At 40.6% G+C, this 24,035-nt stretch overlaps 1 protein-coding gene across 1 annotated transcript in view; it reads right to left on the reverse strand.

Annotated features, from left to right (window-relative positions):
- Positions 1–1,728: 1,728 nt before the first annotated feature.
- LOC126397482 (dipeptidyl aminopeptidase-like protein 6) overlaps positions 1,729–24,035 on the reverse strand; it is a 158,902-nt gene continuing 136,595 nt past the window's right edge. Inside the window, exons 9-26 of the mRNA XM_050056320.1 lie at positions 19,630–19,784; positions 19,434–19,531; positions 18,726–18,849; positions 18,591–18,629; positions 16,264–16,371; positions 15,872–15,963; positions 13,337–13,384; positions 13,105–13,223; positions 10,862–10,933; positions 8,741–8,848; positions 8,060–8,129; positions 7,341–7,535; positions 6,782–6,836; positions 6,169–6,268; positions 5,359–5,417; positions 5,189–5,261; positions 5,004–5,077; positions 1,729–3,472 (exon numbers count right to left, since the gene is read on the reverse strand). Coding sequence (XP_049912277.1) covers positions 3,323–3,472; positions 5,004–5,077; positions 5,189–5,261; positions 5,359–5,417; positions 6,169–6,268; positions 6,782–6,836; positions 7,341–7,535; positions 8,060–8,129; positions 8,741–8,848; positions 10,862–10,933; positions 13,105–13,223; positions 13,337–13,384; positions 15,872–15,963; positions 16,264–16,371; positions 18,591–18,629; positions 18,726–18,849; positions 19,434–19,531; positions 19,630–19,784 — 1,739 coding nt within the window. The 3' untranslated portion in view covers positions 1,729–3,322. The remainder of the gene's footprint in view (positions 3,473–5,003; positions 5,078–5,188; positions 5,262–5,358; positions 5,418–6,168; positions 6,269–6,781; positions 6,837–7,340; positions 7,536–8,059; positions 8,130–8,740; positions 8,849–10,861; positions 10,934–13,104; positions 13,224–13,336; positions 13,385–15,871; positions 15,964–16,263; positions 16,372–18,590; positions 18,630–18,725; positions 18,850–19,433; positions 19,532–19,629; positions 19,785–24,035) is intronic.

A 24,035-nucleotide genomic window follows, 5' to 3' on the forward strand; every position in this document is an offset into this window, starting at 1 on the left:
TTCCCACAAGTCAGTTAGACACAATAATGTGTACAAAAAAAGGGTCTAGGCTGAAATATGCAGGATTCCCCCTTTTTAAAGCTGCTGCATTTATAAACTACAAAGTCTGTTCTCATTCTCAGTTTATGGCAGCTCCTGCTTAGCACCAAACAGCACACAGACAATTCCCAACAAGCTAGTTAGTTAATATAGTGGAACATTTAGCAACTTTAAGAGCCAGAATATTACTCTCAGGATTTATTGGAGATGAAAACAGAGCTGAATAGTACAGACGTGTAATGTGTTAACTTGAGAGAAAGAAAATTGTACTGTTTTTCTGAACTAATGAGATTTTTTTTGCAAAATTGTGAGAAAAGTTAGAAAAAAATAAAATTAAAAATTATTTTATTCTAAATTAGTGAAATTATTACCTTAAAAATTTTCAAAAAAATCTGCTCTTGGTTTTCTGAATTATTGAGCTCATTATTGTAGTATTATGAGAGAAGTTTTCATAGAAAAATAAGCTACTTTTTTTTTTTTTAATTTTCAATAGTCTTGTAAATTCTCGTGTCTGAATTGACAAGATTATGGTCTTGCACGGTGGTGCAGTGGTGAGCACTGTCGACTCACAGCAAGAGGGTTTATGGTTCAAACCCAGGAGGGAGCCCTTCTGTGTGGAGTTTGCATGTTCTCCCCGTGTCAGTGTGGGGTTTTCTGCGGGTACTCCGACTTTCTCCCACAATCCAAAGACATGCAGGTTAGGTTAACAGGTGACTCTAAATTGGCCGTGAGTGTAAATGGTTCCAGCCCATTCTCCTGCATCATACTTCCATGACATGCATCAGAATGAATAATCATGTGTTGTGTCTGCTAGCTGTGTGAATAGCAGTTGTTGAATAACATAGCTTTATGCAGTGATATAATATGTAATGTTCTGTTTAATGCGGCCAAAAAAAAAGCAGCAGAGCTCTGAAATTCACAATAAAACATATGACCCAAAAAAACACTGAAAGCTGATAAAATATCTATTTTTTTTATTCTAACATTTACCTTCATGCCACAATCTGCCATGACTCCTTCTATGCTTTGGATAACAAAGTTGAGCGTCTTGAAAAAGTCCTCAACCACTGGCAAGAAAGTTCGATGTTGCCGTCTGCATTTATAAATTCCACTTTCAACTCAATTTCAAGGACAGCAACAGGAGAACAGAAATGAATAGTCAAATGTAACTTCCAAAATGCTTTATGCACAAATAACACTCAGGTAATATTGTTTTCTTTTTTCTTTTTTTTAGAATAAAATGATATTTGAATAACATTTACACATCAAGCTGACGAGACTGGGATCTCAATCACAATACTACTGGAGATGTAATTTATGCAATCCAGTAAGGAACATTCAAGATGTCAAAATTACCATGTGGAACTGAGCTATCAGGGATAGTGCTGCAAATAACGTCTGAACATGCACTGAAACGTAACACAAATGGCCATTCAAATAAGAAAATAGAAAAATGGAAAATTAAACGTGCCACAAGAAGTCATTGTTTCTTATGCATGTTATATTTGGATAATCCCCCCCCCCCCCCCCCCCCCCCCCCCCCCCCCCCCCTCACCCCACNAAATGGCCATTCAAATAAGAAAATAGAAAAATGGAAAATTAAACGTGCCACAAGAAGTCATTGTTTCTTATGCATGTTATATTTGGATAATCCCCCCCCCCCCCCCCCCCCCCCCTTATATACAAATAAATAATTTCTAAGGGTATACCTCTAATCCTAATGGCCTCTCGCCTTCAACTTTGAACAATGTATTCTGTGATTTAAACCGAGTGTGAGTGACAGCATTTTCAATCACAAAAACTGCACTTCCTGTCCCGTTTCCTTCACTTACCATTCTTTAACATGTCATAAGCAATGATGCATGCAGATTCTACACATTTAGCTTGGTGTATTGATGTCATTGGACATATTTCCGGAGAATAATATTTTGTGAAACTTTAGAATCCCTACAGTTTGTCAATCAGGAATTAGCTACAGAATGTAGCTTACATGATTTATTTTAATTATCTATTTCAGGCCATAGATTAAAAACAATAGCTGCCATTTTGGGAAGTATGCTTATTGGCTTTTTTTCTGACAGTTGGATGAAAAGACTGATACCAGTGTCGTGTCTGTCAGTTAAATATTTAGTTAAATCCAGGAGAGGGTTAGCTTAGCTTTGCTTAGCTTAGCATAGCGGGGGGGGGAAGTGCCAGAGCTAGGCTAGCTGCTTCCAGTCTTCACTCTATGCTAAGCTAACCAGCCTGTAGCTTAATATTTAACAGGCATATGTATGAGTGGACTCAATCCTCTTTTGACAAGACCACGTATAATATCTTTCCAAAAATGTCAAACTATTTTGAGAAAATTAGCCTTGTTGAAGGCTAATTCATAAATGCAGTCTCACAGCAGGATGTTGTCTGACAAAGTAAGGCACAGTGACTAAAACAAGTTTGTCTTTTTTGAAAAACATTTGATAAATAAAACTGGAGCGTCACAATAAAACCATCTCAAACGACACATTAACAAACCCACAGCGCTTTTTTTCTTCCAAACACTTTGCCAGCTCAAGAATTCCGTCAGCATCACTGAAATACATAAAATGAGGCTACGAGATGAACATCGGGGCAAACATGAACACCAAAACAAAATATATCCGTAGCAGGCGAGTGAATGTCTGTGTGCTATTTTACATACTGTAAGAACAATAGACACAACCACAGTCCAACATGAAAGTTCTTCACAACTTTAAAAATAGTAACATTTCCTGTATCTGCACAATCCCAGACACCCATTGTGAACACTGTCCACCAGCGTTCTTCACCAGGCGTCTAAATTTCAATAATATACAAGCCCATGAGTTATGTGCTATAAGGTGTTCCCTCTCCCCACAGCTTGAAAGTCTGTGTGAGAGCTGATGCTTTGTTTCCACTGCTTTTAAGGAGCTGGTCCATCCTGCTGCGAAGGAGACCGCTCCCTGTTAAATCAATCAGTATATTCCAAAGCATCATGTCAGGTCATCAGTCTTTGTGGCTCTCCGGAGGGCCGTTTGGAGTCGAACTCAGGGCAGATAGTGGGAGGATGGATGTAGGAGTAGGTCTGCTGGTAAGGCAGTCTCAGGTTCAGCATGCGGACATGGGGAGTCCAAATGCAAATCAAATTGAGCAAGAACAGATGAGAGTTGCATATTGTGGACAACTGTATGCCAGTGTTGTGCTTGGGCACAGGGACAGGATGGAGGTTAGGTGGGTGGATGTATGGGTGGGAAGGATTCAGAGCACAATTGGGCCTCAGGAGGTCAAGCTAACCCTCGTCTTCACTCTCCTCCTCCAGGGCCTCCTCAAACACACGTTCTGGTAGCCTGAAGCATTCCTCGAAGAAGTTCACCAGAGACTGGCTGAGGTGCTGCCTTGTTGCTTCACTGTGAATGAAGTGGCCTTCATCTGGGTAGATCTGAGACAAAGACAAAGAATAAGTGAGTGAGACACTGACACTCATCAGTTGGTACAGGACCAGTAATTGAACCGATAGTTGTATTTTATCTGGTTAGATTTATTCAATATTAGGTGGGTAGATATATGGGCAAAAATATCAGAGCGTCAGAGCTATCAGAGCTTTGACCCTTGACCCTTGACCAACAAAATCTAATCCCATCATCCTTGAGTCCAAATGAATGTTTGTGTCAAATTTGAAGAAATTCACTCAAGGGGTTCTTAAGATATTAAATCCATGAGAATGAGACAGACAAGGTCAATGTAACCTTGACCTTTGACCACCAAATACTAATCAGTTCATCATGGAGCTCAAGTGGACATTTATACCATAGAAAAACTGTAACAAAAAAATATCAGAAATTAGTTTGCCTCAATACATTTATAAAAAATTCATAGAGTAGTATGCCTAAAAAATGTCATAGTTTAGTATGCTTACAAATGTCACAAATTTCATTGCATTGTATGTATTAAAAATGTATAGTATGCCTGAAAATATATTACAAAAAATGACGCACTGTTGTAGGTATTAAAGTCCTCATATAGTATGACCAAAACAAAAAAAAAATATATCATAGTGCAGTATGACTCAAAAAAATGTCAGTATAGTATGCCTTAAAATTTTCACCAAAAATTGTCACAATATAGTATGTCTTAAATTATTTTTTAAAACATTGTCATGGTATAGTATTTCATAAAAACGTCATGGTATGGTATGCCCCCCCCCCCAAAAAAAAGTCATTTATAGTCAGATACTGGTTATATACGTACATGTAGTGAAGATTCTTAAATTGTGCTATAGCATACATATAAAACACAATAACATGAACAATCCATCTATGCCTATGATTGATTTTCCATCACTGCCTATAACCCATTTAATCTCTGAGTACATCTTTAAATTAGTCAAGGATTCCAACTAACAATCATTTCTGTCCATTCTCTTCTTTTTTTAATAAAAAAATTGAGAGGCGTAGTGTCGTTTTGTTCAAACCAAAATGGATTTAATTGACAATGATAGTAAAAAAAGAAAAACAAGTTTATCATGAGCTTTCTTGGCTTAACAAGTTAATTTATCACTAAAAGGGACTCAAACTAAATTTCTGGAGTTTGATCTTAACCGAGATATTCTAACTGAGTCATCATGTTTACATGTGTTGACCTAAAGTCCACCAGAGCTCTGAGAAACCAGGTCTTTATGATGCATGTGTGCAGAGTAACCCGTCTATGGGTCAGTAATAAGCTCCAATGAACATGCAGCTCCAGTGCATTGTATCCTAATTGGATTAGTCCTGGTGTCAATGCAGGATGCCTGAGAAGGTCTCATAATCTCATTATGTGGAATGACAGCATTGTGAGGGCTAATCCTCCGCCTGCTGTGGGATCCCACCGGGATCATAAAGCTCCCGGAGGTTGGAGAATAACTGAACCAGGCAGAGAAATTGGATCAGCAGTCAATATAATTACAAGGGAGAGAAAGTAAAACCACATACCTGTAAGGTATAGTTGGCCTTTTCATTGATGAGCTGGGCGATGAATTTTGCTGTATGTTGGAAATGGACCTTTTCTGGGAAAACATAACGATATATATGCCAAAATGTCAGAGATCTTCTTGCTTTATGAAAGATTTAAACGCTTAAATAAAGGTGAATGGTAAATTCAGACATCCTTGTCCTACCATCAGCTGTTGGATGAATAATAAGGAACTTCTTATCCATGAATTGAGATGCTCTGTGTGCTAAATTTGCCATCTGAGGAATAATGAGACACACAGCAACAAATTAACAAAAAGATTATATAATGATCATAACTGGAATTTGAAATATAATAATTGTACTCAAATCTTACTGTGTATGCCCTTGGATCAGGTTTAGGCAGCCCAAGATATCTCTCTGAAAATGCAGAGGCTGCAGGGAAAAGAGAGTTTAAATGAAAACTTTGACATCAAAATTAAATCAAAACTACACATTAATAACAATGTCCGTGTGTTATTTCTGTCTCTGGCCATTTGGATTCAAATAGATTCACCCATCTACATATTCTTTAGTCTCGAAGCCGTCGCAGACTGCCTTCATTTGCAATTCCAAACTTATATAGTGTCATGGCATGTCTCTCACCCCCTCTGGCAAGCTAGAGAAATCAAATTGATGGGAAATCAGTCACACCGTGACGCCCGGCTCCTCCTTAATTTGCAGTTTCCTGACTTGGTACAGCTACGAGAGCACCGTCTCTCCTTCTCTGTCACTCTCTCCCCGACACACACAGCTCTGATTTTCACACATTTCATTCCTTTGGTAGCTGAGGTGAGGCTGGTGTAGTTAACTTTGTCTGGCTCTGTTATGATTGGGTTCCAGGCGTATCTGCAGCATCACACTGATAAGGTGAACAAGCTCCTTTTCTTTGCTCACATGCAGAGTACATACATGTATCACACAGTCATGGAAATAACTCAGCTGCAGGGGTAAAGGTGATAGATTTGCAATCTCTTTTTTTCCTTTGATTACTGTCTGACAGGATGGCCTGCGCCTGAATGATTATGCACAGATACTGCTTGTTTACCATACACAGCAGAAACTATAATACAGTCTTCATATTATGAATTATATACGGACTCTATATGGTTTTGCAAGCTGGTATACAGATGAAAAAACAGCTTACCGTATAATTCAAAGTCAGTGATGGGTGAGAGGACAGCGCCGCACTTTACAGGGGATTCCTCACCACTCACCAACAGGCTGGTCACGTAGCCTCCATACACCTGAGGTACAGTAAACATGCATGTTACCACCAGTGGGGGAAATACATTTACTCAACTACTGTAAGCACAAATTTGAGATACTTCCATTCCATCTTTTTACTCCACTAGTCCACTAACTTTTCACATTACAATTTTCTGTCCCGTTCCACCCCAGTAAAATGATTTAGATTCGTTGATTTTAAATGTGAATGGTTGTGAGAAACAGAAGGATAAAGTGTGTTGAGCAAATTCTCCTCCTTCTTAAGCTGAATAAACTCTTTAAAAATCTTCTTGGATCAGCTGGAAATGCAGCATCACAAAGCTGAAAACAGGGCTGTTTTTCTAACACAATGAAAAGTTGACTCTTTAAATCCTACACACTGGACCTTTAAGTTAAAGATCTAAATATTCCCATTACTTGAACAGCCAGGGTAAACTTTAGATAATAGAGTGTTATGTTCCTGAGCTGGTCTAACCTTCATGTTGACAGTGACATGCATGAGTCTTTCAGTTACACACTGATACTCTTCTTACCTTTCCAAAAGCTCCAACTCTGGTTTTGTCGACGTAGGGCTCTTTCAAAATAAAACTGCAAAAGATAAACATTCCATTGTTAAGCACATTTCTATTTTGACTTTTGCATTCACTGTCTCACCACAGCAATTGTAGCTAATACCACAAGGTCTTTTTAGCAGCTGTGTTTACAAGGAGCCTTTAATTATACTACGACTACTATAATATTTACTACTACTACTGCTAATAGCGATTGTAGCTTAATTCTTCAACATTGAAATGCTGGAAATAAAAGACGGACAGACAAATGGACCATTTCATCCTGAATGAGATGCTGCTATTTGAGAATATATGTAGCTTCATGTAAACAAAAATACTGTTTCATAAGCCATAGGCAGCAGTTAGTTAGTTATCCTAAAATACAACGTTACATACAGATCGTATAAATTCTACTGTCTCTAAATCAACTGGAAAACTGTTGAGATAAAGCATGTCAGCAGGTCCGCATGTAGCTGTTTACTGCATGTTTACTCTAATGTCTGCTAAATCTTTAATAAGGCAAAGTGAAAACATCTCATACTTGAGTGCTTCTTTCTGATCCTGTTCCTCGTACACGCCCAGTTTCTTCTGGATCCGGTGCAGCAGGTTGGTGCCCTGGAAGCCGCTGCCTCGCCCGTCACAGCGCACCACGATGGCACCGAAGCTGCTCACCAGCACCGTGGCCCAGTCCATGTGAAACTGCTCTGCCACCATCTGGCCACCGGGTGTCCCATCGCTGCACAGAGACAACCACATCAGTGTTATGGAGACTACTGAATGCAGTGCAATGGTAGTGACGCAAGGATGATACTTTTTAAAAATATTTTAGTTCTTTATATATTTTAGCCCCATATTTATGCACTATTTTATGTCTGAACACATGCACGTGCCAGGTTGAGACTTAAGAACTTGAACTTGTTTTCTGTCTGATTCTTCAGGACCTGTAGCTGCAGTGACAACTGAGAACAGAAAGGGCCAAATTCTGAAAATGTTAAATGTGAGCTGCAAACCGGAGGTCAGAAATGCTCATAAAAGAACGGGCTGGACAGGAGGGTAAGTTCCCCCATTCATAGAGCAATTATCAGCCAGCTGGAGTAGAGTACAGAGCAGCACGTCTTTAGATTAAAACTCTGTCCAGGAAGTCTTCGTTGGAGAGGACGGCCATCTGGGGTCAGCACTGCCAACGGACACTTCTGTCTGTGTGAGTGTGTGAACCAAGTGTACTGTACAGAAATGTGTGAAAACCTGTGTCATACGTACACCAGCAGGAGCAGGGGATAGTGTGCTGTGTCCTGGAAGCCGGCAGGTTTGAGGATCTGCATCGACAATGCTGTCATGTAGACAAACTACTGTTAGACAAAACACTATATAATACTCAATAATTTCTCATAAATACATCTAAAATTTGTTCAATTATTTGGTGCATCTAAAAAACAAAACAGTGTGAGTGAGTTGAGAGTGTAAAAGATGAAGTGGAGTATAACATTGGTATGGGTATGGAGGAGTGAAGAGTCTCATCCCCAGCTGCTAGAAGAGGAAGCCAAATTGATGTGTTGCTAAATTATAGTATAATTAAAACACACACAACACAATTAACTGCACTGTTAAGTAGGGATTCTCGGCCTGCAAGGGTCACAACATGATCAAGGAGAAGAGGAGGAAAATAAACTGCTACAGAAAATTAAGTTAATTTTTCAGCATTTTCACCACAATGTATTTTCTTGTAAAATCTGAATATTTCACCCTCTACGGGCCTCTAAAAATAATTCAAATAATTTAACAATATAACAGAAGAGGATCCTCACTTTTAAGTCTGAGTTTGAGCTACCTGACAACTGACAAGCATTGGGTTTCTTTTGCTGAAATTCTTTCTTTGTCAGCCATCATATAATTTGTAAACATGGACTTGTCCATTAAAGTGACTTTGGCTCTGACACATACTGTAGTCATCCATGTTGATCTCCTTGTACTCCACTTTAGGCATCTGCATGGAGTCCAGGGTCAGCCTCAGGTTCTCATTGTTCTCCAGTTTATGCACTTCTGTAATACCTGTCATAGAGAGCACAGGGATGACCAATGAGATTAAAGTTTCACTCTCAGGAACATCACTGACTACTTTTACATGCACAACATACTGTAAAACTTCAATTAAAAGCCTCGTCCCAATTAAACAGCAGGAGTAGCGTGCCATTTTCCTTTTCTGTTTTCCTAATGCAATAAAATCCCATACTCATTTTCGATGGTTTAGAAATAAGCCTGGAGTTGTGAATTAAAACGTCTAAAAGAAAGAAGCTCCACACAATATCAGAGCCTCTCATCCTCCAAAACTTTGAGCATGAACTCCAACAAACCACACACCAGACCCGATTCTAGCTGAAACTGACCTGGATTCGCTCGAGGCAAACTTCACGCCTCAAGAGATTGTCCTGAAAAGAGGACCAGCTGTACTACTACTTTGCTACAGCTGGTTTGTGCAACACTTAACACAGTCACCCTTGGTTGCCATGACGGCTGGAGTCAAAGGGGATGTAGTGAACATTGTATGTTCGGATCGGTTTGTGTAAACAGTCCAAAGGAAGCATCCAGGATGAATCATACTTTACTGACTTTAGTGATCTAGTGAGCGTTTCTCTAGAACCAAGGGTTTGAGATTTGTATTTCTGAGTTAAATTTCTTGACCACAATTAGATGGATTTGGTCCAGATATCTATGTTCTCCTGTTCATTTTGAATTGTAATAACTTTTGTGATGAACTTTTCCTCTAGCACCATCACCATACTATCTGTTTATTTAAACTGTTAGCATGCTAACATGCTCAAAGTGGCAATGCCACTATGTTCATGTTTAGCAGATGGACATGGTTATTATTTTACCTGTTAAACAGCAGCATGTTAACATTAGCGTTGTGCTTTTTAAGCTATTAGCATGCTAACATTTGCAATATTTAGCTCAAGTACAGACTCAGAGTCACCACCGTAGCTGTAGACCATTAGCCTTGTTACTAATTATGGCATCCTGACTACACTTTATGTACACTGGTCATCTTAAAGGGACAGTTCACCCCCATTAATCAATCTATATATTGTTTTATTGTGAGTTGAGTGTCAGAGACCAACCAACCGTATCACTGCGCAGAGGGAATTGTGCATCTACTGCTAGCTCGCCTAGCACCACTAAGCTAGCTAATGTTACAGCTCAGCCATTAATGCTTACATCTCACATTGTCATGAGCACAAGCCTCTCGTCCATGAGTGGATGCACACTTCCTTCTGTGCAGTAATGCAGTAGGCAGATGTAGTTCAGTAGAGAGAAAATAGTTCCTACATGAAAGTTACTGAGACATTGTTGTTGAGGTTTTCACATGTATTATTTTGGCACTTTAAGGAACAACAGCCGAGTGCCATCTAGTTCCATTATATTTGAGACAAGGCAGACATCTCTATAGCTGATATATCCAACACTTGGCAACTCACACCAAAACAGTCAAGTTTAATAAATAGTGCTACAGGTAAGAGGAAAAATATGTATTTTTGATTTTGGGGTGAACTGACCCTTTAATGTCAACAGAATTTTAGATTTGTAGGCATAATAAAGCCTTTTAAAAAACAGCAAACTCAGCACCTTGGTGGGTGAACATTTGGGAAATATTATTACACTTGCATCAAACATCAAATAATCTATGATAATAACATCAAGACTTTAACATAGTCAGAGCAGGGACATGATACCGGTCAAAGATGGCACACACACATGCACACTGTAGTAATCAAATTACAGTATGCTGATATTGACGTCGGGCAGGTCATAATTTAATGAGGACATCCATTGTGAGGAGTAATGTGATTACTGCCATCATACAGGACTTGGCTCTTGGACAAACAGTGACTCAGTGCACAGGTGGTCACTTTGCACTGCAAAGGAAACACTTCTGTCCCCTTCTGACAAGGTCGATTTCAGTGTAGCTGTTATGCTACTGCCAACAAGGTCACTGGTAATGTCTTTAACATAATGCAGAGTCTTGTAAATGCAAATTTGTCTTAGACTTGATGTAAATATACTCACTCTCTCTGTCTTGCGTCTCACTTTCTGCGTCTCTCTGAGTCTTGTAAATGGCTACAAATGGGATCTCCCGTCCTACGGACAGAGTCAGACAGTTTCATCGTCATTTCAAAGACATCAGTGACACATCAGGAAACTGTTCAGCATCATTACAACTAGACATTAATGTTATGACATGGGTAAGCTGGAGAGCAGAGTCTGTGTTCATCACCAACACAACAGTCTCCTCCAGTGTTTGCAGAGAAAGGCATCCCAGATCTTTTGTCCGTCAGACAAAGAGACAGGTCTTTGCTTATTTGATTTATATAATGCAATGGATGAAATAGCTTTTTTCATATCTAGGCCACAGACAGAGGCAGAGTCCTTTACGCTAAAGCCCTAAAACCTCAGATCGGACAGAGAAGAGACAGCAAATGAAGTGACTGATGCACTTAGCAAATTGGGAACACAGTACGGGCACATTGCGCTTGTGTACGGTGGAGAGTACATCAGCCACTCGCTCACTCCCTCCTTTCCTCCTCCTACTCTCCTTCCTCGGGATAATGATATCATAGCCTCATCACATAAATTCTCCTCGGCAGGCTGTGAGGAGAGAGGTGGATTACAGATGTATAAAGTGCGGGACAATTGACTCTCAGTAATTTCTGAGGTCTGCAGGGAGGGTTTGATGGCATTGTAGCCGTTCCCTGTTTGATCTGACTTCAGTGATGATCACTTAGCAACCTTCAGAGGCAATTGAAACAATAGCGTTGGATCTGTGATTAAATACTGAAGCTACGAGGATTTGAGTCACACTGAAATCACAGGAACATGAATCTACGTGCAGCAGTGTCAAGACAGAGCTATGGTATTCTGACATTTTTCTGATCTTGAAAGTGCCTTCCCTGCTCTTTTGTTATTGTCATGGCCAGCTCAGAGTACATGGATCAAAGGCAGAAGGAGAGGCACGTCAAGATGAGAGTTTGGAAACCTTTTTTAAGTGATTCCACCAGTGGGTGCTGACAAAAAAGCACTGAATTAAGTACAACTGGAGCATACATGTACATGCACTCGAGTATTTCCATTTTATGATACCTTATACTCCTCTACATTTCAGAGGGAAATGCACTTTTGATTCCATTACATTTAGCAGCTATAGTTTGGGCTGGGCAACATGGAAAAAATCAAATATCCAAATATTTTTTACCAAACACCTTGATGTCAATATCACACTGATGTTGTGGGGTTGACTATTGGTGCATTCACAAAATATTAACACACTATTTTTAAGTGGATATAATGAAGAAGTGGGTAAAGGCAAATAAAAGATCCGATAGAACAGTCTGGTAAGTTCATGAAATTACATCACTTTACTGTAATGCAGCTTTTAAAACCAGAAAAAGGCAACACTTGCGCTATAACAATATCCAAAATCTAAGATGATATCTAGTCTCATGTCCAGATATCAATATTATATCTATATATGGCCCAGCCCATACTTATAGTTGCTATTTGTTTTTCAAAAATAAGATTTTACACAAAAACATATGATCAGCTTATACAGGGCATCTACAGACATCAGACGGTTAAATTTAATGCTTTTTAAGACCCGTTCAAGACACCTTTTAACCAAAGTTAGGATAGATTTTTGGACAAATCATGTCATGTATGCGACATTCAGAACATATCTATGATTGAGGGTTTGGGAAGGGATTGTCTGCACACGGCTCTCAACATAGAGGTAGGTGAGGCAGCCCCTAGCAGCTAACGGTGCTAACAGTATGAGCAGTGCTAACAACTGCAACAGTGCTGACAGAGCTATCATTGTTAACATAGGGGGGTGGGGTTATCAGCTGTTTAAGCACAGTGCAGATCAGCAGCAATTAGCTAGCCAGTGACACACACACACAGGAGCTCACATGCACTAACATGCATGCAGGGCCGGACCGTCAACCACAACAAAGAACAGAGAAGCTCGGATTAAAACACACAGAGGGAGCATGGCTTCATTCTCTTCTTAGGACACCATTCTTCCACTATATCTTTACACAGCAAATAGTTATCTGCTCCTATACTAATGCTCTGAATGTCACATACAGCTCCTTTAAGTAAATGCAAATGCACTTTATGTTATTATCAAAACAGAGCCTGATGTGTCAACATAAAGTGGATGAGGGGGACAGAGACATAAGGAGGGAAGACAGAAAGATGGACAGTGTTAAGTTTAAAAGGTGAGGGACATGAGTCAAAGCTACTGTGTTAGCTACCTTGGCAGTTGAGCAGGAAGTAACTCATGTTGTGGCTAAAGGAGCCGCTGATGTAATCACAGCTGTTGGCCAAGGAGCACGACAGACAGCGACGGTTGAACGAACCAAAGGTGTCCGCGCTACAAAGACAAAGAAGAGGACATTTCACTTTTTTTAAAAAACCAAATAAGCAAAATGTAATCCACTTCCAAAACAACAACGGCTGATACAGAAAACAGAGACCAGCTGTTACCTGTACAAATGTCTTCGCTTTGGACCGTCCTCAGTACTCAGGAAGTATCTACATTAATATAAGACCAAAAAAAGAACGTCATGGCAGCAGATTTGAATTTAGCTACTGTACAGTGTTTTTCCATGCGTTTAACAGAGCTGTGTTCATCACTCAGCTTGGGGAGTTAGAAAAGCACCTGGAACACACAGCAGTGCCCAAACTACTCACGAGAATAGATGTTTCATAAATGAATGATGGGGGAAAAAAGGTGGATGAATCCTTTTAAAAGAGAAGTAGGCCAAATCTGATCCCCTCGGGGAAGAGGTTTTTGGGTGAGTGAGAGTTTTTTTAGTCACTTCAGCACTGAGAACAATGAGTAACTGTTTCTATATATGTTTGTGTGAGTGTGTGAATGCAGGTGTGTACATATGAGCTTATGTTAGTCAGATCACAGTTGCCTTGTGGCCTGGATTGTGGGTGTGAAATTATCTAGGAGTGATAGGGATGAGTCACAATCCTCATGGGTGCAACAGAGATGCAGGGCGTTTTCACACCGAGCACATTTCGAGCGGTTTATTGTGTGGAAATGCACAAGCCAGTAAGTATATTTGCTTTCTCAAAATGTAGCATCAGTGCTATAAACTAGTCACAGACCATAATCAGTACACATCATGACAATAAACAAGGTCATTTCTTTGTTGGACGGCAGCAAACAATCTGCTTCACGGTGCTCAGTCCATGGCACTGAGGCATTCAAAGGCAGGGAGGCACAGAGAGACCCTGCATGGGAATGTCTCAGTTTTCCTGTCTCTGTCCATGGTGCTGTAACAAACGCAGAGAGACACTAGCCCTTTCCACACAGAGGTGGCGCTATAGGGCCACTGTGGAGTCCCTTCCGTCATGTTGCTCCAGTGTGTGATTTGAGACAACATGCCTGCGTCCCGGATACAAAAGAAGCATGCTGGGCGTGACGTGTAAAACAACAACACTGGCCTCTAGTGTGATGTATCACATACTTATAAACAATAACTATGGCATAACATGTCAATAACAATCATTTATTGTTCCTGTCATATGGCGGCTGATCTCAGTCTCTGCTTGTAGGGTAGAGAGCTCCTGCATCTCATTGTTTTCCCAATTTGTGGACATTTTTGGCCATTTTTGTCCTTTGAGTTAGCTGCTAACTGCTATCAGCTACTTTTTGAATCTCCCGCAGTGGGTCGCACACATAATGTGTTGTCAGAACATACACATGCCATCCATTATACTGTCCTGCCAGCTGTCACCTTTAAATAGGAGGTGTTCCGGCGCTGTTACAACTTCTGATGCCGGCTTAAAGGTGAGACAACCCTGTCTCCCCGTTTCGTGATTGTACTTTTTTTACAGAATAGTGAGGCAGCATGTCATGAAATTCCTGCTTTTAAGAGGTAGCATAAAAGAGGTTACAGAGAGACTCTGCATGTGGAAGGGGGAGTTGGCTGTGGTCGACGAGAAGTCACTGCTACTCGCTTGAGGGTGGGTGCCCAGCTTTTGGACCTACTCCTGAGAAGGTCCATCTCCGGGGCAGCCTAGCCGGCACGTCTAAACTGACAATGGAATCAAGAATCCATCTGTCTCTGTGCATTGTGCTGAAACATTCAAAGGCAGGGAAGCATTATTACAGATTTTACCGCTTCTCTTGACAAATTCAAGCACTAGGATTGGCCAAATGTCCATGCTCTTGTGAGGCAATGCAAGAGTGTTGATCCTGACCACAGCCACAAAGCTTTTTCTGCTATTATCACGAGTTGTTTATTACAACACATAAAATGTTATGAACTCTTCATTTGTGTTTTGTTCGTAAAAATCTGGAGGCTTGGTTGGGGCTAGAGAGGCAGTCATAGCGGGTGACAGGAGAGCCAGAGCCCCAAGAGCGTGTTGGAGGCCGACAGTGGGCACTTGGCCGTGGGCAGGGACTCTGCAGACCTCCCGCCCTCCCTCTGGTGCTCCAGCACACTCTGCTGGCCCTGGCTTGGCTCTCAGCTGACTGGCTTTATCCCATAGCCCCTAAGCAGCTTCTCGACTGACCCAGGCTGTGCTCTGCTCCTCCGCCAGAGAACCAGAGGGATGTTGGTGGTGTCTGTGCACACAGCTGAGGGCCCTCTGTGGGCTTTTCTCCAGTGTCCACATACCCCTAGATGCTGAGCTGTGGACTCTGTCATTTTATTTCTGGGATTTTATGCCCCTGCTCTCCAAACATTTGCACTCTAGCAATCACAGCACAGTAGGGCAAAACTTGCCAATTTATGACATGATTTAAATTTAAAAAAAAAAAAGTTTTAAAGACCGTGTTTAGCTAACGTTATGGAGTGTAGACATTTTTGATGCTCCTGCAGGCCACATCTCTAACAGAACGACCAAGTATCCAATAAATGAGTCAGTGCTGCATCCACATTACTGTTGTTTACTTATAATTAAACAATCTGTATCTACTGCACATAAACCCGCTATAGAGTTGTAATATACTGCTGTTGGTAAAAACTAGGTTGGTGTTAATGGTGGTTTATGGGTGCTTACATCAATTGGCTGTCCTCATTATAGGCCAGGACTTGGGTGACATCCCAGTCTCCAGATGTGATAGACTGCAGTGTGTCTGTGCTGGTGTTGGGCTTTGGAGATACACAGAAAGTAAAGAATGTGATAACCTTATTACATGGTGACATATTAAGACAACAAAGGTGCTGATTTTATTGACTTAATGTTTATGAAACAACACAGGCTAATAAGCTACATTGAGTTTGTGTTAAAAAGAGTACAATTTAGCTACAGATTGTCTGTTGAAAATTTTCGACAATTGTCGTAAAGCTTATATAATATACTTCTGAGTAATATTAAAGTCTGCTATATGGATTGCTTACAAGGAAAAACACAGAATACTGAATATACTGTACACATAGATGTTCTCTGACCTGGGAGATGGACATGGAGATGTGGAAGAACTTGCCCCTGCCTCCTTGAGGAATGGCGCGGGTGAAGAACAGCTTCAGCCCATCTTTGGAAAACAGAGGTTTCTCATTCTGAAGACAGAGAGAGGATCATTCAAATCTTTTACTTTGACAAAACAGAAAAAAAGAGCACCACTAACAAATTATCAAATATGACTGGTAAATGCTAGGGCTGTAAACTTTTGGTCGGTTGCTTGATTTGTTGTTAGATATACTCTTGTCTAACAATTCTCATTGGTTGGACGATCACTGGGGTTACTGTGTCCACCACAGCATTTTTTTCGCAGCTGGAAGCTGCAACTGTTGTTGTTCAGCACTTGTATTTGTCCTATGTTACGACTGGTCTTAATGGTATTTGTCCCACCTCTTTTCCACTGTGATTGGACAGCTGGTGACAGTTACGAGTGCAGCATTTTACTCAAAGTTAAACATTTTTAAACTCTCATTTTTAATTGGAAAAACAGATAAATAATCACAGAAGATTTATCTGACTAAGTCTCCAAAAATCACCTCAGTTTAAGGCTGAATTGAAAAGCCTTTGCAAGGAATATGATCACACCGGAGCCCTTACTGGCACGATGGCTAATGTTAGCTACTGGACTAAAAATAGTTGAGTCCCTCTCTCTCTCACGTGCAGCCTTACAGAGATATTTAATGTTAGTAACGTTGTGCTGTGTATGACATCAGTTACCCCAGAGTTACCCTCTATAGTGTCCAGTCTGTCAGATTTTTCTCATCAGCCCCGTTCAGTGTTTAGTGGTGAGACGGATTTGAGCATGCAGTTCAGGTGGAAAAGTGTTACAGTGCGCACTTTATTTTCAGGTAATATTAACTTATTGGACATTACATTTAGTTTTCACTCAAGGCATTCCACTGGCCTGAACAGAGTGTTAACTGGCCTTGGCCAAGCTCTGTGACAACAAAAAAAGACTTAAGTGGACACACAACACTACCAGGCAGAGTGCACTGTGGCTGATTTAGTTCATCTAGAGATAATGATTAACTTAGATTAAGTGGAATTTCAGTCAACCAAGATTTTCTTTGACTTTGGTTGAGTGAAAATTTAAGAGTGGAATCTACTTGCTGTGTCATACCAGGCTATAATCAGTATAACAATGTTTCTCATTGTCTTCATTTAAAATATAATCTTTTCCAATGTGCAAATTAAAACACAACCTAAACTCAATCCCACAAATTTAGAGTTAAATATAATAAAGTTGGTTTGTAAGTTTTATAAAATACCGTTTTGTCATATTTGCTGAAACTGACACTACATTCACACAGTGGTACATGACACATACAGTCTATGAAAAGAATCATGCTCCTCTGCCTCCTCTTAGGCTTCTAATGGCAATCCAGTCAGACAACTCATGTTTTAAATGTTAATTTCAACAGCAGAACATAGACTTGGGCCTCATCGCTTTTCAGAGTGTGTGTGTCCGCACGACCTATATGAGGACATTTCACTGGTATTCGCACCGACCTTATGAGGACATCAGTGACTTATGAGGACAGTGCCCATGTCCTCACAAGTCAAACAGTGTAGAAGCACTTAGGACGTCGTAACTGACTCAATCCCGCGTTTTCTTGGTATGTCCCCATAAGTCTGTTACACCTGACCTGTTGTGTGTGTGTGTGTGTGTGTGTGTGTGTGTGTGTGTGTGTGTGTGTGTGTGTGTTTTCTTTGTTGTTTTTTTGGTGTGACGTTCAACGTCACAGACAGGCTGGAACAAAGTTGGTAAACAGTAGAAAGCAGCATGGACACCAGTGAACATGTTACAGTGGTTACGTCTTTTCTCTTTCTTATTCAATCTGTCTTTCAAATCGTATTGTAGATTATTCTGGATCGATGTTTTAGCACTGCTTAATGGTGTCTTGTGGTGGTGCATCATTGCATTTCGCCAGTGAAGGGGCTAAAATTAGCACACTCACCTTATGTTTCCATCACTGCCTATCGGAGAGGGTGCTGATAAGTAACCGTGACTACTGCAGTCATTTGACCTGGGATTAGTGGGGGTTAACGGGTTTTTTGTGCAGTGGGTAAGGGACTTTAGAAAGACCCAGCTGCTTTGTTGTAAACAGTCAAGCAAAAACCAGGCACTGCCCTCCAGCTTGTTGCTTTCGTTCAGCTGGGGTAAATTTTTGCAAATCAGAATCAGAAGCACTACGTGGCAGCAGAGGAGTCTGATGTACTACTGTGTGCATACAGAGACAGTTTCGGCAAAAATGACAAACAGTTATTTTTATATAAGTTACAACTGCAGCGTTAATCAACACCTCTATGCTCTCACCTGTCTGTGCAGCCATCCTTCACTTTCATCCTCATGTTTCTGTAACAAACAGGTTGACAGGTTTCAGTTGGTGTATGAACACAGACTTTCTTTGATACATCCAGCACACATAATACACACACAAAGGACACAGACCTTTGTGCAGACCCCTGTCGTGGCCTCACACAGTGTGAGTATAGAGATGTTCTGGGCTCTGTTCAGCCAGTTGATAGCCAGTTTGGTAGTGGTGGCCCATTTCACCATAGTCACATAGTATTCGCTGCCAAACACAGAGAAATTATAAAATGGCAATTAACTTTGTGTACACTGAGAGGTCTTGGTGTCAGCATCGTTGGAGGGTAAATGACCAATCACTGAGATAAAAAAGTTGGAAAATAAGACAGAAAGTGCCAAAATATTTCCATTTACTAATTGCATATTATGATAGAATTTAAAGAAAATGGATGAAACATTAATCATCTCATGCAGAAAAATTGAGATATTAGAGCAGAATATAATGGGCCACTGCAATGAAGGAATAAAATATTGGGTATGAATACAAACAGAGCAAATGAGGGCATTAAACGTAATGGAACTAAACACAGAACCACATTAAGTAAAAATGTATCACTGGAGAAATACAATTTACAGAATCAGCAGGATATACACAACCACAGGATATACTGATTCAAATTAGATTAAAAGACATAGCATCAGAAAATGAATACATGCAGAGAGATTACACACATGAGAGACTATATGAATATGAATTATGGAAATTTCTGGAGCAAATGCAGGAGGTGTAAAATGTGCACTATCTGACTGAGTGGTGAGATTGATTGGTTGACAGTTTGCATGCCTTACCCCATCCTGGGATCATCAGGTCTCCTCATCTCGATGGTGTGAGGCGGCCCATTAAGGTTCACAACATACAGAGTGATAACTGGGTTCTCCTCACCAGCCTGAACAGGGCGAGGAAAGAGGAGACGATTTATATGACATAACATCTAAAATCTAAACAACATATCTATTCCAAAGTGTTAAGGATTGAACAGTGCACCTTAGGGTAGTGGTACTCTTTTCCCATTGGGTACGGTGTGCCTGTAAACATGGGCAGCTCCATCCTGGGCACCAGGGTGTCATTGATGGTGGCGTACGCTAACCTGGCACCATCTGGAGACCACCAATGGGCAATATGGGACTGGAAAATCTCCTCTGGAAGAGTAAGAACAAAATGACTATCAATCACAATGACAGCTGGAAAAAAAGGAAAAAAAGGGAGAAAACTCACACAGCGGAGTCACAAGTTAATTATATGGCTGCAGGCCAACAGAATCACACTGCTGTTTCTTGTCGGGGTTAGAAATGAACAGGTGTTCGGGGGAAAAATGTCTTTTGATATGTATACAAGGCTGTATCATTAGTAGTACTCTTTGTATGGCACTGCTCTCTGTTCACAGAAACTCATTAAGTTATTCATGCATGAATGTTGGCCATCGCACAGGATTTATGGATGTAAAGTTGAGCAGTTTTTGATTACACAACAGTCAGAAATATGCTGCCTCAGCACCACAGTGTCAAAGTCAAAGAGCCAAAACCCACAGAACCCAGTACTAGAAGAAACTGCCAGTTCATCACAAAACATTTAATAAAAAAATCTAATTAATAGCTATATAATCCCCCCTGAAAGGGACAATACACTCTTAGAAATAAGGGTTGCATAAGGATTCTTCCTGAAGGGCTGAATTTCTACCCAGAACCATTTGCTTCTGAAGAAGCCTTTTTCTGAAGAAAGGGTTCAAGGGTTCTTTGTAAGACTACGGGTCCTATTAAAAACTCTTTTTATCCATAGAACCCTTTTTGGAAGAAAGAGTTCTTCAAGTATTGTTGAAAGCATGGGTGTTAAAATATCATCACTCTCAAATATTCAAATATTTACCCAAAGGCAACAGTTTGATCTGCTGCTTTCTGGAAGGTGTTTCAGGGCCATTAAATCATCGACAAATAGAATGAAAATCAGTTTTTATCCCAGAGCCATTACTGCACTCAATATTAACACTTGAAATACACTGTAATCTCTTGTGCAATATGACAGTTTCACCCATAAGTGGAAAGTGCAATATAGCGTGTGGGCATATGTGCAATGTTTTGTTACTTCCTTTTAATGGTTAGATTTTATTTATCTTAATTTGTAGTCATGCTCTCTATTTTGCTCTTTTGCACTGGCAAAGATAGCCACCAAATATCATTGTACTAATGCAATGACAATAAGGGTGATTGTTTCAAATGGTATTTTTTAATGTAGATGTATCTGAATTCCCCTCAATCGGAATTCACTTCATTGTGTTCTGCCATAGTTTATATCTTTACCATCGATTCATGCCATACAAAACCACACAGTCAAAACTGTTTTGTAATTGGTTCTAATCTGGAAGCATGTTATGGTTGCCAACCTTGGCTGTAGTAGTAGTGATTTCATGAAATCTAAAAATGTAATGTGAACCATGACTGGTGTGGGTTGCTCTGGACCACATCAGCCCCAACACTTAAGAAGCCTCATGAAGCCCAAGGCTGCTGCGAGAGGTTCCCTTGGCTCCAACTGAGTAGTGGGGGAAAGATCAATGGGGAATATATTCAATTACTATTTTAAAGCCCCCTTGGTTGGGTTCTATTTGAAACCCTTGGTATATGAAATAGTTCTTGGTTAAACCCCAAAGTTTGGTTCTTGTTAGCCCCCTTAGGAGGTGGACAGGTTCTGGATAGAACCCTCAGACATCGTCTTTCCACCACATTAGCTCTGGTACTTGAACAGGTTATGTTCAGGATTCTTGGAATCTTAGTGCTTTCTAGCAGGAACCATTGTAATCAAGAATGCGCCATCAATGAAGGGCATTGCATAATGCACAGTGAGAGTAAACACCAGTAGCAAGATGGTGGATCACAGTGATTACCTGCAAGCTTCTGATCTGCAAGCTTTTGAAGCATGGACTAACTAAGACTATTTCTCTTTCCTTTCCTGTCTGTAGAATATGACATGACCACTGATGTCATCAGGTTTTGCACTTAAGGTAAATCCTGCTATTTTTTTTATTCCAGATAGGAACCAACTTTTTGGGTTCCGAACCAGTTTATGTTAGGTTGAAATACTCTGAGCGGTACAAAATAAGGTACGCGAACCTGAACAGAACCCGTACCATGTTGGTGGAAAAGGGATAAGATAGGGTTGTGGGTGAAACCATCACACCATAGAACGGTTCTCTGTGGAACCTCTCATAGGTGGATCTGCATGAAACCTTTCACAGTTGGTTCTACGTACAACCCTTTGTGCTGGGTTCTAGGTAGAACCCCATGGGGCAGCTGTGGCTCAGGAAGTACAGCAGGTCATCCAACAAGTGGAAGAGCAGTGGTTCAATGTCCACCTTCTCTATTGTCAAAATATCCTTGGGCAAATTGTTCCTGATGGCTGTTCCATTGTAGTGTGAGTGTGTTAAAGCTGAGTAGCAGGTGGCACCTTGTATGGAAGCCTCAGCCACCATTGTGTGAATGTGTGTTTGAATGGGTGAATGTGACATGTAGTGTTAAAGTGTTTTGAGTGGTCAGAATACTAGAAATAGGCTATAAAAGTGAAGCTCTTTTTACCATTATTCTGAACATGAAAGATTTAGGAATGGTCCTACATGGAGCCAAAACATGTAGGGACAAGCTTAAGAACCCTCTATGGTTCTAGTTAGTACCTTCATTTCTAAGAGTGTATTTCCCTTATAAAAAGTGGCAGAACATACAAAGTTACATCTCTGCCCTATCAGCAATACGGTACACTAACTCTTGCCTGACCTCTTTGCTATATTTGGACTCTCTCACTCACTCTGTATCTCTCTCTTAAACCTTCACACTAAAACACACAAAGTACCAAATGCTGAGGTCATAAATCACAACAGCTTTTAATGTCACTGCAGCATATCGACCAAAATAGAACTCAACCAGATTTCCTAGAAATGGACCAATTTCTCACCAGGAACAAAGACACAGCGTACCTCACCAGATGACTTTAGTTCTGGGGCTGTCATCATTTGTGTGTTTGTGTGCATGTATACCACTTTCAGCAAGAATCTCACTTCAACTCAATTCAGTCTTGCAGCTGAGAGGGTTCCCTCGAGACCCTCTGCGCGCAGGTGCGTGTATTTAAAATCATGCTGCAATCACACACACTCTTGTTCAACAGACAGAGAGAAAATAATGGCTGATAAAAGCAGCCTAGGTCCTTCATCTCTTCTGCAGCACACACACACACACACACACACATACTTCTCTGTCAACACAGTGAGTTATTAAGAAATTATGCAAATAAAAACTCACTGAGGGAACTTTGTGACAACATAAAGCACGGCCGTGACAATTCTACTTCATTATTAAGTCTGCGGCGATGACACAGACGGCATTGAAACAGTTCGACTTATTGTTACGGCTGCCACGAGCTACATTTGTAGCAACTTTTGCAATTAAAATTTCATTAATGCTGTTTATCTGTGGGACTGGGTGCTGGCTTCGGGGAATTAACAGACATCAACTACCAATTAGCATTTTCATTAACTGTGCATGCTTGGTGGAATTACTTGATATGCGGAATCGTTTGACAAACACCCTCAGCACAGACGCGTATGTACATTTGTTTTCTAATGCAATTCTACTGAAGTAATTGTGCCTGTAGTATCTGTTCACTGCTGGACACTGCTAAACTAATTATAACACCACACATCTCTATGACAGTGACATGAGACAAAATAGGCTTAATGGTAGCTTTTAGTCCAGTTAGTGTCTGCCTGCCTGGTGTGTCCACCTGCATCCTGCTGGCAGAGCTCGGTGGGGAATGATTGGATCACACTGCCTGGTGATGAACAGAGCAGCACAGTATTATGCTGCATTTGCAAATGATGGGAAAAAAAATAAAATAATCAAAATGATTTCCCGCATGGATAGTTCTGCCTCTGCCTGCTGACTTCACCAGCGGCAGCTTAAAAAGCTTTCCATGTGGAGTGGAACCGCCGAGCTGTCGGATCCGCTCGGCTGGGGACGCCCAGTCACCTTGGGTAGTCAAGGAGAAAGTAGTTAAGTTTCTAGAAGCATCCCGATATGTGCTTGATAACAAAAAAGAAAGTGAGGGAACAAAAGAAAGAGAGGAAGTGAGGGAGTGTGGATGAACTACTTTTGATGAGCTAACTGGTTTTCTTTCTCTTAAGTAATGACATCGCGTCTCTTTCTTTTTCCGGCCGCCTCATTGTGATGATTACCAAGGTGAGCTGTCTGAGGCTCATCTCCTCTCTCCGTGTTCTCTGTCCTGCTGTGCAGACTACATTATTCACTGAGTAAAGGACATTATTAATGCATGAGATACCATGAGTCAAGTGGCCAGTGTGAAATAATGAGTGCAAATATAGACAGACTGAACTGGATGAGAAAAAGAGGAAA

The sequence above is a fragment of the Epinephelus moara genome, chromosome 11, assembly GCF_006386435.1.
Source record: "Epinephelus moara isolate mb chromosome 11, YSFRI_EMoa_1.0, whole genome shotgun sequence".
Lineage (NCBI taxonomy): Eukaryota > Metazoa > Chordata > Actinopteri > Perciformes > Serranidae > Epinephelus > Epinephelus moara.